The sequence below is a fragment of the Fukomys damarensis genome, unplaced genomic scaffold (genome assembly GCF_012274545.1).
Source record: "Fukomys damarensis isolate Sample0158 unplaced genomic scaffold, DMR_v1.0_HiC HiC_scaffold_23, whole genome shotgun sequence".
NCBI classification, from domain to species: domain Eukaryota; kingdom Metazoa; phylum Chordata; class Mammalia; order Rodentia; family Bathyergidae; genus Fukomys; species Fukomys damarensis.
Window position 1 is genome coordinate 10,294,967 of NW_022900935.1, and position 14,984 is coordinate 10,309,950.

Genomic DNA, 14,984 nt, shown 5'->3' on the forward strand with positions numbered 1-14,984 from the left:
CAGCACACCAAGGAGACTCACTGCTGGTGTGTGATGGAACAAGGATCTGACGAGGGTCCCCCTTGCCAGGAGGCAGCCGTGGGAGGAGCCTAGGGTACTCCACTGAGCACAGTTTGAGAACCTACACGGGACCCATCTGGAATTCCTGTTTGCTGAATGAACTGAAATAAGCACTGAGCTTTACCCTTGACCCCCACACTCCCTACTTCCTAATTATTGGTTCTGCCAGGGTCAAATGGAGAAAGGAATCTACTCTCTGCTTTCCTCTCTGGCCTGCACCCCAGCCCGTCTGCCCTTCTCACCTCTGTGGAGGGGGCACCTGCCCACTCAGCTCTTGCCTGATGCAGGGAGGGACGGTGAGGGGAAGCATCCACCAGAGGGATCAATGGGCAGGAAGGACAGGGCAGCTGGAGCCTCAGAGTGAGGGCAATAAAGGGAACAAGGGATGTTGCTGCCTGTCTCCCTTCCTGGGCCAGAGCCTGGATTCCCATCTTCGTATTCACCCATTCCATGCACTTAGTCTGCAGCTGTGTGTCCAGTGCCTGCTTTGCATGGGATGCTGCTGGTGCCCAGGGGCAGTGGCGAACGTCAGGCCAAATTTCAGGTCTCCAGGAGACCAGGAAACAGCACCCTCTGTAGCCTGTTCAGAGGGGCTATGCACATCGGATAAGGACTAAACCCTGCTCTGAGCAGCTCCTGTACGTGGCCGCCCGAGAGGAATAGGAGCTGCACAGGAGACAGGAGGGTGCTGCATGCTCTGGGCAGAGAGGTGAGCATGACCTTGGCATCCCAGGGAACAGCCTGAGAGCTCATCTGCTGCAGTACAGAAGGAGGAGGTAAAAGAAGGCTGGGCTGGGATCCCTGGGGACGAACAGGGGTGGGCCAGGGTGCGGCTGGGCTGGGAGTTACGTACTGTGGCCACTGGTGTAGTGCTGCAGCTTGTCTGTGTACTCCGAATCGGCACGCTCAAACCCCCGTCTTCTGGAACAAAAGCAAAGGACTGGAGCCACCTGCAGGCACCCCGGGGCGCTGGGAGCCACAGGAAGTGACAGGGAGAAGGTGGACAGGCCCTCGAAGCCACCCCTCTTCGAGAGGGCTCTCTGCCTGTCTCTTGGCAGCAGCCTCACCCTCACGGCCTCACGTCCCTCCCCGCCTCTCCCGTCTGGAGTGCAGGTGCAGTCCTCCCGTCTGCTCTCCAGCCAAGCCCCTTTCAGGGAGCAAAGTCATCTTCCCGCTCCGGCGGCTTTCATCCATCCGACTTCACGGTGGGTCTGGGACCCTTTACGGAGGGAGACAGTCCCTGCATTGTGCCCACTACTGCCGTGCTGGCCGTCTGAGGTGCTGTCTCCCCAGGCCTGTCCTGGCTGAGTTGCCCCATCTTTCCAGTGTTTCAGCCAGGGGTCCTAACTCATGCAGAAAGTGGGGCGACCTGTACTCCTCACCCCATGGCCCCTGGCATCCTGCAGTCACTGCGCCCACGGTTCTGAGATGCTCCTTGGTGTGAAGCCCTGGGGTCTCAGTGCAACAACCCTTTGCCCAGTGGACCTGCCAAGGCCTGTGCCTCACCGAAGGGAGGGCACCCGGACCTGAGCAGTAATTCCCCCGCCCAGGGCAGGCTCCTCCGCCCACTAGGTGACTCGGGAACGGCTGGCTGGCTGGAGACGGCCAGCTGGGATGGGCTGGGGACACCCACCTGTTACACACGATGGCTATGACAACCACGGCAATGAGGAAGACCAGGCCCGCGGCTGAGGAGCCGATGATGAGAGGCAGCTTCTCCTGGATGCTGGTCTGGTACTCAGCTGCGGAGAAAGCACAGCGAGGCATCTCAGCCTGGTGCTGGGGGCCGATGCTGCCCCACCATGCTGCTGGGTCTCCTGCAACCCCAAGCCCCGTTCCTGCTTCTGATAGGGCACCTGTCCCACGTACGTGTGGAGAACAAGGCATCGTGTACTCACAAGTAGCCAGGGACTAGTTCATGAGCTGCTCCAACCCTCAGTTTCTCATCTGTAAAATGGGCACTGTCCTACCCATACCCGTGTTGTGTGGCAATCAGCAGTAATCACAGCTTATAAAGATGGAGGGCAGTCAGAGCGCAGACCGTGGGGCCAGACGCCTTGTGTGTGGATCCCAGCAGTGCCACCTGCTGTCTGTGTGACCCTGCAGTTACTTCTCTGTGCCTCACTGCCTTGTCTCTAAAGTGGGGAAAATGATTGCTCCCATCTCCTAGGACTGTGTGCAAGGCTCCTCGAACAACACTCGGCACACGGCAAGCATGCAGGGAGTGTTAGCCACCACTGTCATCGACCGCTTCACCTGTCAGTCACTGGGCCACACACGTGATGGGTCTGGTTCAATTCTCAGAACAGTGCTACGGTGTCCTTCCCACCTCTGCCCCACTTTGCAGAGGTCACGGCTCGCCTGACGTCACATGGGAAGGGGCTAAAACCAGCACGTCTGTGCCACCCAAAACAAAGCCAGGGGTGTGAATGAGAGTGTATAGGGCGTGCTTAGCTTGGCCTGGCTCTTGGGCAGCACTCAGCACATTCTCCGTGCCATCAGCCCTGTCACTGTTCCAGGTCTTACTGTTACCGCCTCTTCTCTGCTCCCTAAGATCAGAGAGTGTCCACACACAGCCTGGCAGATGCCAGGGCCCCAGCACACATGCGCTGAATTAATAAAAGAACTTGGGACAGTGTCCCTGTCCCCAGTCAGTGAACTCATCCAACATGGAGAAGGGCTTAGAAAGGTGAAAACAGGTGATCGCACAAAGGGGGTGATGGAGAGGCAGGTGCAAGAAGAGGCGGGGAGACAAGGAGGAGCTTTATGGAAGACAAGAACTGAGGGGTCTAGGAGCCTCTGCGATGTTCAGCGAAACTGAGGCCAACACCCGTGTCCAGTGGCTGAGCAGGTGCTGCGAAAGGGTGCTTGGGTCTGGTCGTAGGTGAAAGGGCTCTGGAGCTCTGCTGTGTGGTGACAGGGCTCCCAGACCCGCAGCAACAATGACCATAACTACTATTTGGTGAGTGCTAACTATATGTGGAACCTAAAAACAACTCTGTGCTAGGTTCCTCATCATTGCATTTGTTTGATGATGACAATAATGACATAGTTGCTCTCACCCCCTTTTATGGATGAGAAAACTGAGGGTCATAAAGGAAGGGGATTCGTAGAGGTAAGATAGTCCACACAGAGCTGAATCATTCTGGGAATCCCCATCTATCTGGTTTCAGAGTTCACACTCTTTAATTTCTGCTGCTCCTCGAAGATTATTAAGTAGGTACTGTGCTCAGAGATCACGTAGTCCCAGATTGGAAAACGTGCAGAGCACACAGTCTGAGACATCTTATTCCATGCCTGGGGCAGACATTACTGATCTATCCCAGCACTTCCTCCTGAACTTTGATGTGACTTCAGAATTCTCAATCCTATTGTAAGTCACTGGAGTTGAGTGTAGATATAATCCATCTATGCTCTTCCATGGAATACAGTGTTTTCATTTTATAGATGAAAAGTATCTGGAGGAGAGGACGGAAGTGATTGCTCAATGTGGCTCTGCAAGTTAGGGCTGAGTTCTTGACATCCAGAAGAGGGGCACCCCTCTGACCTGCACAATGGCTCCCTAGGAACAGGGCTCTGAGTTGGTTCTGTGTGTGGAGGGTGTGCCCTCCTCTGGCACCCCGGAACCGGCTCACCTTCTGTCATGGTCTGGAAATACATCTTGCCGCTGTAGCGCCCGTAGCCTGCCACGGTGCGTGCCCGCACCTGGAAGACATAGATGGCGCCGGCTTTGAGGCCCTGCACAGTGACCGTGTTGGTGGGGCTTTTTATGGCTGTGGCGTTGTACTCACTGAGCTCCTGCCGGGAACAGAGAAGACAGTTAGTGAGGGTGTGGCCCGGAGTGGGCCCGGCCCTGCCCATCGCCGTTACATCTGGGCAGACTGGCCGGGGAGTAAACACCCATTCTCCACACCCACCTCTTAGCTGATTTACAGCCATGCCCTATTGCCAGGTGACTTCCAGTGCTTCCCACAGAGAAAGCAGTTTTTCTCTGCCCCAAGAATGCTGGGCTTGGCCACATGGCCTTCTTTGGCCATTAGAATAGTCTAGTGGACACCATGCTAGTGGACACATCACAAATTTCCCATAGGCTTGCTTTGACCCAATTCCTAGGCTGAAACGAGGCACTCTGGCTAACCCCTAGACAAATGTAGAAGGAAGAAACAACCCTTTGTGTGCCATTGGGTTTGGGGGGAATGTTTTGTGGCACAATCGCAGCAACAGCTGACTAGTGCAAATGTGTACAGACCCAAGGACTAGGCTCTGAGTCTTTGGAGTCAGTGGGAGAGGCTCCCAGCATCACTTCTGCACCTGGATTAAGTGGAAAGGTCCCTTTCCAGGCTCAGCACACTTGGGCAAGGTGAGAACTAAGGTTCAAAAGGGGGAAATGATGCTTTAGCTCACACATATCAGTCTGCTTTGGGACTCAGTCCAGGCTCTGTCTGGAGCCATCTCTCATGTCCATGCCTAGGGTACCCAGATCCTAATGCTCCCTCCTTTACGAGATGGGAACACCAATTCTGGCCTCCTGCACAGTGCCAGGGGTAACCCAAGGGGTCTGTGGCAGGGCACAGATCCACCCGTGCAGTGGGACACAGATGGGGTTGGGCTGGATGCGGGAGATGCGTGCTCACGCATCTGCCAGCCACTCGGCAAACCTTCTCCAAGTATCTTTTCAACGTTGGGCCCGGGCTAAGTGCTAGGGTCCCACAGAGGGCTAAGGCATAAGCAAACTCTGGCTTTATTAGTCCAGAAAAGCAAACAATATAGGGATTCTAATCCTTTGAATGTTATGAACCTGTTTGAGAAGCTGCTGAAAATCTACAAACCCTTATTCAGAAAAACACACACCTCATGGTACACGTGTACATTACTGAGTGCACAGAGCCCTCGAGACCCTTGGAAACAGTGAAAATGAGTGTGGACAATATTATTATGACATTATTGTGTGTAAGGATCACAAGGGGGAACCAGGTTTCCTGGGTTCAAATCCTAACGTTATTGCTTATAAACTCTGTGACCTGCAGCAAATTCCTTAACTTCGCTGTGTTTCATTTTCTTCATCTATAAATGGGAATAATAGTGATAGTAATAATAGTAATAGCTACGTCAACGTATGGGTTAGAGGATAGAATGAATCAGTGAGTGTGAAGTGATCACATCGGTAGGGTAAGCCCTGTGAAGTGGGGGGGGGAGGGAGCTGATCTGGGTGGGGGCTACCATGCACATCAGGGCAGGGGGTGGGGGCTACCATGCACATCAGGGCAGGCTCCCTGGAGAGCGGGCGCACGAGAGTGGACCCTTACAGAACGCAGAGGAGCCACCCGGGGCATTCTGGGAAGGAGGGGCAGCAGGTGCACGGGGAAGGAGGTGAGAAGGAGCTTGGGATATGAAGCCCGGAACGTGTCTCCTTCTGTACCCATGCCAGGGGGGAGCGGAAGCGCCTCCTGGGGGGTGGAAACAGACAGGAAGTTGTTTCCTGAGCTAGAGCACCAGCCCCGCCCACGGGAAGCCTCCTTGGCTGTGACTCCCCTGACCTTCCCCTCCTCTGGACCCCAGAGCGCGTTTTGTGAACACCATAGGAAGAAGGGCACTCCTGTCACCTCCTCTTGCCCTGGCCCCGGGGCCATCTTGCCCTCTCAGCTGTAAACTCGTGGCGGTGTGTGCTTTGTTCTATACCAAACACAGGCTCTACAAAGACAGTCCTCTAGCACCCACAGGGTGAGGCCGACTCCTCCACCAGGCCCTTCATGACCACTCTTTGCTAGTCTCTCCTGCCACATCCCCAGTGTCCTCTAGCCTCTGGGTGCCCCCAACTACTTCCTCCTTCCAACAGGGCTGCCAGATGTAACACACCCCAAGACAGGTTGCACTGTTAAATTTGGATTTCAGATAAGCAGTACTTTTCTTAGTGTTCAGTATGGCCCATGAACTATTTGGGACATAGTATAATTAGTTTTTAAAATTCAAATTTAATCTTGTCTTCTGTATTTTATTTTTATTTTTGGATCAAACCAGGGGGGGCTCACACATGCTAGGCAAGTGCTGTACCACGGAGCTAGCCCCCAGCTCTGTGTCCCTGTCTTCCTGGGACATGCTGAGCTTTTGCAAGTGGGTTGCTCCGGTCTGAAACACCCTTTCCTCTTCTGTCTGGTAATTCCAGAGATCATCGTTCAAGACTCAGTGCAGGTGCCACCCGCTGCTGGGGGGACGTCACAGATGCCACTACCTTTTCTTCAATAATCGATTGTTCTTGTACATGTATCCATCTTCTCAAGATGTGGGTCCCGTGAGCTCTGGGGCCACATCGCTCATCTCCAGACCCCTAGGACCAGCACACTGTAGGTGCTTGCTAAGCATTGACATAATGAATAATGAACGACAAACTAGTAAAACAAAAAAACAAAACCCTAAGATCCTGGGTGCAGTACCAGATTTGACCACTAGGCGCCAGTGTCCAACAGGGATCTCTGATCTAGGGACGAATCCAAAGGAGCAGATCGGGTGGGTGCCCACAGGAATGTCGGAGATTATAAACTCCTGATGATGTGTGTGTGAGAGGGAGACAAGAGGTAAGTGCTGGTGTCATAGATGTCTCAGGAGAACAAGGAGCCAAACTGAGCAGTTCCATCTCTAAAGCCTTGGCACAGGACCATGAAATAGCAGCTCTTTCTCTTCACAGCATTGTGTTTGTGGGAAGGATCCTTCACTTTCTGAGCCTCTGGTTTCCGTTCCAGAAAATGGAGCAATAAATGGCAACCCCTCAGGGCTGTTGTGAGTATAAAATTTGATCAGGTGCGCCCGGCACCCCGGGGATGCTTAGCAACATCAGCTCCCTTCTGTCTCTCCTCTCTGGAGTCTGTCTATCTGAACAGTGATTAAACACCAGGGGCGATGGGAAGAGATTCAGTCTGAGATCCACGAGTGCTTCCTTTGAGTCCTTACCTGGAGACTTAGGGCCAGTGAGGCAGTGCTGTGTGTGTCTTAGCGCCCCTGCCTCCTCTCTAACGTGGGGTAACAGTGCTGGACGTGGCCCGGGTGGGCAGGAGATTTAGAGGAGAATATGGATCGTAGACGAGTCCTCATAGCATGCAGAGGCCTTATTAATGCCAGCTTTCCAGTCATCGCTGCCATCAACACTGTCATGGACTAAGCCCTCACCAGCCTTCACTGAAGAATGAAGGAATTAAAAGTGAACGAGTGAACAGGCCCGCTGGGCACAACCTGAGTGCAGCCTGGACTTCCACAGTTTGCCCCCACCCTCTCCTCTCCTGTCTGGAGCATCCTTCCCTTGTGGCCGCCCAGGAAAACTTCTGTTGGATAAACGCTGACATCCATGTAGCCTCCAAGGGCCTGTGCACTGCAGACAGCTTCCCGAGCTCCGGCGGAGCCAAGGGGACAATGGACCGGAGTGCTTCAGGGCAGCTGCCAACGGAGGCCACCTCCCCGGGAAGCAGGGACCGAGGGAAGCGGCCTGCCTGGATCCGCCCTGAGCCTAGTGCCACTCATCACCGGCATCCAGCATCTTCCTGCAAAGGGGTTGTCAGCTCCAGGCTCTGGGAAGGCTGGGGAATCCCAGAGGAGTCAGGGAAGGGCCAGATGCAGAGCCTGGAGCACAAGAGCCCTTTGGGGGAGGAAGGAGAGGTAGAGAGACAGGGTGTCATGGAAGGAGCCAAGTGCAGGCACCAGGAGGACCCCAAGTGTTGGCAAAAGCTGGCTATAAACTTGTCAGGAAGAAATCCTGCCGCTTCTAGCCTGGCCGTTGTCCTTGAGGGCCACGGGATCCCAGAAGCGAGAGGCGGCAGATGAGACAGGTGGGACAGAAACTGCGACTGGTCTGTTCCCGCTCCTGGTCAGCCCTCTGTCTCTCACTGGGCAGGTGTCCTCCTGGGCTCCACCCCCGGCTTCCACTGTGCCCCTGCACACACTCCTGGCTGCCTAGAGGCCCTGCCCCAGCAAGCGCCACGCTTACATCTGCTAATCACTTGTCCCAGCGTCAGGCACCCTCCCCCGAGTCATCCTGCATGTGTCCGTGGGCCCCTGAGCTTCAGAACGGTGCCTGTGTGTGTCACTTCTCACCACCTCTGCCCCCAACCTCTGTGGTTCGTGTCACCGTCATTTCTTACTTGGTATTCCATGAGAGTCCCGTGCAGGTCCCCTCTGCAGTCTGTTCTCCACACAGTAAGCTACAGGAATCTCTAGCGCAATCTAAGTCAGATCACATCATTCCAGAACATTCCCATCATACTTTAAATTGAAACCAGACTCCCAAGGCCTGGATGCAAACTGGCCCTGCCTCCCTCTCCAACCTGCCCCCCTGCCGATCTCCTTCTTGCTCATATTGCTTCTGCCACAGTGGCCTTCTCTGTTTTCCAAGTGAAGCTGCACATTGCTACCCCAGGGCCTTTGTGCATACTGCGCCTGCTGCCTGGCGTGACTGATCTCACCCTGAGTCTGTCTGGGAGCTCAGTGGCTCACACAAATAATCTTTCAAGGTGTGGCTCACATGTCACCAATGCTAGTTTCCCCTCCTTTGTGCCACAACTATGTACCCCTTCTGGGTCCCTCCATTTGCTGGCTTCTGTGGCTAGGGTTAGATCCTTCTCATAGCCCTTAGAGGCACAGTCTTCTTTTCCCTGGACTGGGAAGTCCCTGAACCTCTGGGCCATCTGGTTACCCTCAGTGTCCCTGGCACCCACCATCAGGGCTGGCCCACAGTTGCTACAGCAAAAGCCAGATGGCCCACTGTCGAGATACCCAGTGCTTCTCTATGCCCAGGCCCTGGTGGGAGAGGCCGGCTGGAGCAGGGCCCTGTCTTAACACAGAGGGCCTTGGGCTGCCGTGGCCCCAGCCCTGCCCCTCCTGTGCCGTTTGTGCCTGATGTTCTCCAAGGAGGGGCACTGTTCCCGTCTCTCCCTCGCTGACCATCCCAGATCACCCGCGTGAGAGACTGGGAGGGAGAAGCACCAGGCAAAGACAGTGAGTCCTGGCCCAAATCCTTGCTGTGCTTCTCAGCCCCTGGGTGCTCTTGGGCAAGTTACACATTTGTCTGTGTCTCAGATTCCCCTGCCGTCCAGTGGGCACTGTCCTGGGGGTAAATGAGACCACAAGGATGAGATGCCCAGTGTGCGCGGTGGGCTGGAGGGGTGTGAGCAGGTGGTCGCCTTGGCTGGCACAGTCCCCTGGTCCTGCCACCCGGGCTGGGGCCTGGGGCTGTGTGGGCCTCAGCAGAAAGTGGGGCAGAGCCCACTCTAGTTCACACCTCCACCAGCGCCCCAGGCCTGCCCGCCCCGCGCAGTAGGAAATGGAAATGGGTCGCAGGCAGGACCCGCGCTGGGATCCCTCATTTCCGCTCCTGTCTTTAGGGACAAACACTTTCAGTTTCATTTAATCGCAAGGCTTCTTAATTAGGTTTTTCTGTTTTTTTTTAAATTCTGAGTCCCTAAGCTGGAGGGGGCAGAAATCCTGGATGATACAGGGGCTGGAGGCACTTGGGGCAGCTTCTCCCCGCATCCTCCCCACCTCGGCCCTCAGGACACTCAGCAGACTACTCTTGAGCGCCTGCTGTGTGCCAGGTGCTGGGACACAGCAGAGACTGCAGAGACTGCAGAGACAGAGAGCACCTAGCAAGGTGCGCAGCCTGGAGGAGCTGACAGTTGGGCTGGAAGTGAACTAGCAATGCCTCATTCCTTAGCTTTAACTTCCTGGTCCCTCTTTCCCTGGCCTTCCGTAGTCCTTTTCCTTGTCTCCTGCAGGAGGCAGAGTGGGGGCATAAGGAGGGAAGTAACTGGTCTTTGTCAAGGGCCAGGGGCCGTGCCAGGCAATGAGCCTGCCACTCTTGTTCACACGCGAGAGAACGAGAGAGGTGGCAGCATCCACACTGGACACCGGGGCGCTGAGGCTCAGAAGAAGAAGGTCACACAACTGGTTAAGGAAGGAACTAGGGTTTGACTCCTAGTCCTCTGCCAGTGGCTTCCAACCTTGGGTCCACGGGGGAATGAGGGTGGGATCTAAAAGCTCCAAGAAGTGTCACACCACTCCTGCTCAACACTGGCCAGAGGAATAAGGCAAGAGAAAGCAATAAAAGGGATATGTACAGGAAAGGAAGAAGTCAGAGCATCAGTATCTGCAGATGACAGGACCCTCTACTTACAAGAGCCCAAAAACAAAACAAAACGAAACAAAACAAAGACCTCCACCAAAAGACTCCTAGAATTAATAATCAAACTCAGCAATGTAGCAGGATAAAAAATAAACACACAAAAATCAATAGTGTTCTTATACAACAATAACGAACTCACTGAAAAAGAAATTAGGAAAACAGCAGCATTCACAATAGCATCAAAAAATTAAAAACTTAGGAATTAACCTAGGAAATGAAAGACCTCTACAACAAAAATTATATTACTCTGAAAAAGGAAATCGGGAAGACATAAGAAAATGGAAAGATATTCCTTGTTTCTGGATAAGCAGAACCAATATAATCAAAATGACTATACTTCCAACACAGATTTAATGCGATCCCAGTCAAAATACCAATGGCATATCTCATAGATGTAGAGGAAACAGTCTTAAAATTCACATGGAAACAGAAGAGACCCAGAATAGCAAAAGCAATTCTGGGTAAGAAAAGCAAAGTAGGGGCCTGGGATTTAGCTCAGAGGTTCCACTGCCTGCCTCTCAAGTGCAAGGTCCTAAGTTCGATCCCTGGTAAAAAAACAAAAAAACAACAACAACAACAACAAAAAAAACAAAGCAAAGCAAAGCAAAGTAGGTGGCATCATAATTCTAGACTTGAAGTCATACTGTAAAGGTATGGTGGTTAAAACGGCATGGTACCAGCACACCAAAGAGCACATGGGTCAGTGGAACAGAACAGAAAAAACAGAAATAACCCCAGGCACATATAGATATTTGATCTTTTTTTTGGGGGGGTACCAGAGTTCGAACTCAGGACCTTATGCTTGCAGGGCAGGCAGCAGAACCACAGAGCTAAATCCTGGCCCTACAGCTATTTGATCTTTGACAAAGGGGCTAAAAATATACACTGGAGGAATGATAATGTCTTTAATAAATGGCTCTGGGAAAACTGGATATCTATATGCAGAAGATTGAGTCTAGACCCATAAATCTCATCATGTCTAAATTAAAATAAAAATGGATCAAAGACCTAAACATTGAAGCAGAAACACTTAATCTGCTGGAAGATGGAACAGGTGAAGGTCTTGAAGAGACAGGCATAGGCAAGGATTTTCTCAACAAAACTTCAACGGCAGAAGAAATAGTACTGAGACCAACGAATGAGATCACATCAAATTAAAAAGCTGCTGAGCAAAAGAAATAACCAACAGAGTGAAGAAACAACCTACAGAATGGGAAAATTTCTTTTGCTCACTATTTCTCAGAGGATTGATAGGTAGACTATGTAAATAACTCAAAATAATTAGACTTCCGCAAATAAAAGACCCAATCAAAAAAAATGGGCAACTAAAATGGGCACTTCTCAGGAAAAGTACAAATGATCAATAAATACATGGGAAAAAAAATTGCCATTAGAGAAATGCAAATTAAAACTACTCTGAGTAGGGCCAGGGATTGAGCTCAGTGGCACCACGCCTGCCTCATAAGTGCAAGGTCCTGAGTTTGATCCCTGGTATCACAAAGATAGCAAGCAAGCAAGCAAACAAACAAGCAAACAAAACAAAACTACTTTGAGTATCATTTTATCCCAGGAAGAACGGCTGTCATAAAAAAAAAAATCTAATAATAACAAATGGTAGTGAAGATGTGGGGGAAAGTAACTCTACTGCATTATTGGTGGGAACGTAAACTTGTACAGCCTCCATGGAAATCAGTGTGGAGACTCCTCAGAAAACTAAAAGTAAAATTCCATGTGACCCATCTATCCATCCTCTGAGAATCTCCCCCGAAGTATTAAAATCATCATATTACAGGGATACATGCGTACCACGTTTATAGCAGCACAATTTTTAACAGCTAGGTCTTGGAAACAGCGTATGTGTTTTCATCCACAGATGAGTGGGTAAGGAAAATGTGGTATGTATACACAGTGGAGTACTACTCTGCCATAAAGAAAGATAAACTTGGTTCAGGGATTTAGCTCAGTGGTTCTGCAGCCTGCCTTGTAAGCGCAAGGACCCGAGTTCGATCCCCGGGACCCCCCCAAAAAAGATAAACTTGAGTATTCTATAGGTGAATGAGTGCAATTTGAGAACATACTGTTAAGTGACATAAGTGAGGCACGCAATATTAAATATAACATGGTTTCTCTTATATGAGAAACTCAAAGCATATTTGCAAATGAGGAGTAAAATGGTACACAAATGAGAAGTGGGGAGAGGTTCAGATGGTTCCCCAATTTACCTATTCTGTTGTTTCAGAATATTTTAATATGTATGCTAACTGGTTTCATTTATACTACTAGCTTCTCTTGATCATTGAAAAGAAAGTTTTGTTCTAATACCTGTGTCTTCTTTGTAAGGGAGAATTTTTTGTTGATGTCTTATATTCTGAGTAACCACCTTGAAGATAACATACAGTGTATTAACTATTGTTATTCTCTTATTATTTTATTGTGAGATCTTATTTTACTGTTTCATTAAAAGAAGCTCCAAGAGAAATCTCCTGTCCCACTGGGACTCCCAGGTGTGTGGCACTCAGGACAGCTGGGTGAAAGCTCCGGTCCTCACCACACAGGAGTAACTGTGACCTGTGGGTTTGTGAGGAACAGGGAACTGGTGAGGGGTTGGTCACAGCGTCATGGAGCACTGCTGGGGTGTGGACCCCAAGTCCCCCAGAGTCTCCCATGCCAAGGACTGGATCCTCAATGCAGCGGTGCTCAGAAGGGAGTGAGGACCACAGAGGCACTGACCTCATCCAAGGAGGAGCTCAGAGCCGAAGTTATGTTAGCAGGTGGGGCCTGGTTGGAGGAAGTGGGTTGCTGGGGCGTGGCTTTGAAGGACTTACCTCTCTCCCCTTCCCTTTTCTCTTCCTCCTCCGACCATGGACTGACCCTGAAAAACCCTGAGCCCTTCCTCTTTTAAGTTGTTTTCTCCGGTATTTTGTCACGGCCACGAAAAGCTAACACACACACACCTTTTTGGAAACCACAAGCCCGCTGATGTCAGACAAAAAAAGATCCTGGTGGAGTGAGGGCTTTGAGGGCTGTAAGTCACTCATGGGCAGCTGGATCCCCATGACCGGAAAGTGAGGCTCAGAGGGGTCAGGGCACCTGCCAGAGGCTTCACAGCTGGGGAGGAGAGGAGCTGGAGAGACAGCCAGGCAGCCTGACTGAGCCCAGTGCTTGTTTTGCCACACTACGGTGCCTCATCTGGCAAGTGGCAGGCCTGGCTGTGAGGAGGGGCCTGGGGGACCAGCACGGCACAAATACCTTCTCATAGTACTGCAGCTCATAGTCCAGGATCACGCCGTTAGGCTGGTCTGGCTGGGACCATGACAGGGTGATGCTGTCCACCGTGCGGCTCACCTGATGCATGATGGATACGGCTGATGGCGCTGAAAAAGAGGCCAGAGGTCAGAGGTCAGAGTCGGGGCAGGCATGTGGAGGTGCAAGTTCCAGTCCAACCTCAGAGGTGCCCAAACAGACGGGGAGCTGTGGGACCAGAAAGGGGAAGGCATCTGGCAAGGCCACACAGCCAGCTGAGTGAGCGGATGGACAGAGGGGCTTAGGCAGGGACATGGCACTGCTGCTGTGCTCTCCCGGGGCATCTTTGGAGTACAGACACTGATGACCTTAGCCATCCCTCCGAGATGCACTGGACCCTTTGCCTGGGCCTGGCCCCCAGTGGACAGGATTAGATGCCTTCCATTGGGAGAGTCCAGGCTCCTGGGGCCGGGGACAACTCAGACCCTGGATGTGGTGCAAGGGATCTGAGACAGGGAAGCAGAGGGCTCCTTGGAGGTTAGAGGAAGTGAGGGATCCATTTACCCCCTCACTGGATGCCTACTATGCCAGGGAACACAGCAGTGAATAAAACTGACCCCCAAATAAATATGCGTTTATTTCAGCACTTTAACCCCTAAGAGAATCCCGCAGACCTGTACTCAAACAGCTATGTGCACACGGAGGCTTACAGCAGCATTATTTACAATCGCTGAAGGTGAGTGGATAAACACTCAGAACGGAGGCGAGCGAGGCCATAGAAGGGAATAAGGCAGCCGGGTGTGATGGCACCTGTCTGGGACCCAGTGCCCTTGGAGGCTCAAGCAGGGAGACTGTAAGTTGGAGTCCAGCCTGAGTGATTTAACAACTTAGTGAAACCTGTCTCAAAATAAAAGTAAACCTGGGAGTGTAGCTCCGTGTGAAGATCCTGGGTTTAATCCCCAGTACTGGAGGAAAAAGAAAAGAAAAGGAATGAAGCATGGATTCGTGCTACAACATAGATGAACCTTAAACATAAACTAAGTGAAAGACACACTGAAGATGGAAGATAGTGTGATTTTATTTATATAGAATACTCAGAAGAGAGAAATCTGTAGGACAGAAGGCAGATTAGCAGTTGCCAGGGACTGAGGAGAGAGAAGGATGGGGAGTGGTGGGCATGGGATTGTTTTTGGGGGGAAGATGATAAATACATTTTGAAACTGTATAGGAGTAGTGATTGCAGAATGCTATGAATATACTAAATGTCCCTGAATTGTATGATGAAATGGCTAAATGTGTGTTATGTGAATTTCACCTCAATAAAATCTCTATCCCTCCACTCAACCACCCACCCATCCACCCATCCACGCATCCACCCATCCACCCACCCATCCACCCATCCATCCATCCATCCATCCACCCATCCACCCACCCATCCACCCATCCACCCATCCATCCATCCACTCATCCATCCACCCATCCATCCACTCATCCATCCATCCATCCATCCATCCATCCA

The 14,984-nt window shown here is 51.7% G+C and overlaps 1 protein-coding gene across 4 annotated transcripts in view; it reads right to left on the reverse strand.

Moving 5' to 3' along the window:
* Positions 1 to 14,984, reverse strand: part of Ephb2 (EPH receptor B2) — a 112,407-nt gene that overhangs the window by 12,497 nt on the left and 84,926 nt on the right. For 2 of the 4 annotated variants that reach the window (XM_010625997.2, XM_033767293.1), the window contains exons 5-8: positions 13,472 to 13,596; positions 3,696 to 3,858; positions 1,694 to 1,802; positions 914 to 981 (exon numbers count right to left, since the gene is read on the reverse strand). In XM_010625997.2, coding sequence (XP_010624299.1) covers positions 914 to 981; positions 1,694 to 1,802; positions 3,696 to 3,858; positions 13,472 to 13,596 — 465 coding nt within the window. The remainder of the gene's footprint in view (positions 1 to 913; positions 982 to 1,693; positions 1,803 to 3,695; positions 3,859 to 13,471; positions 13,597 to 14,984) is intronic. The other 2 variants (XM_019207744.1, XM_010625998.2) reach the window with 2 other exon arrangements.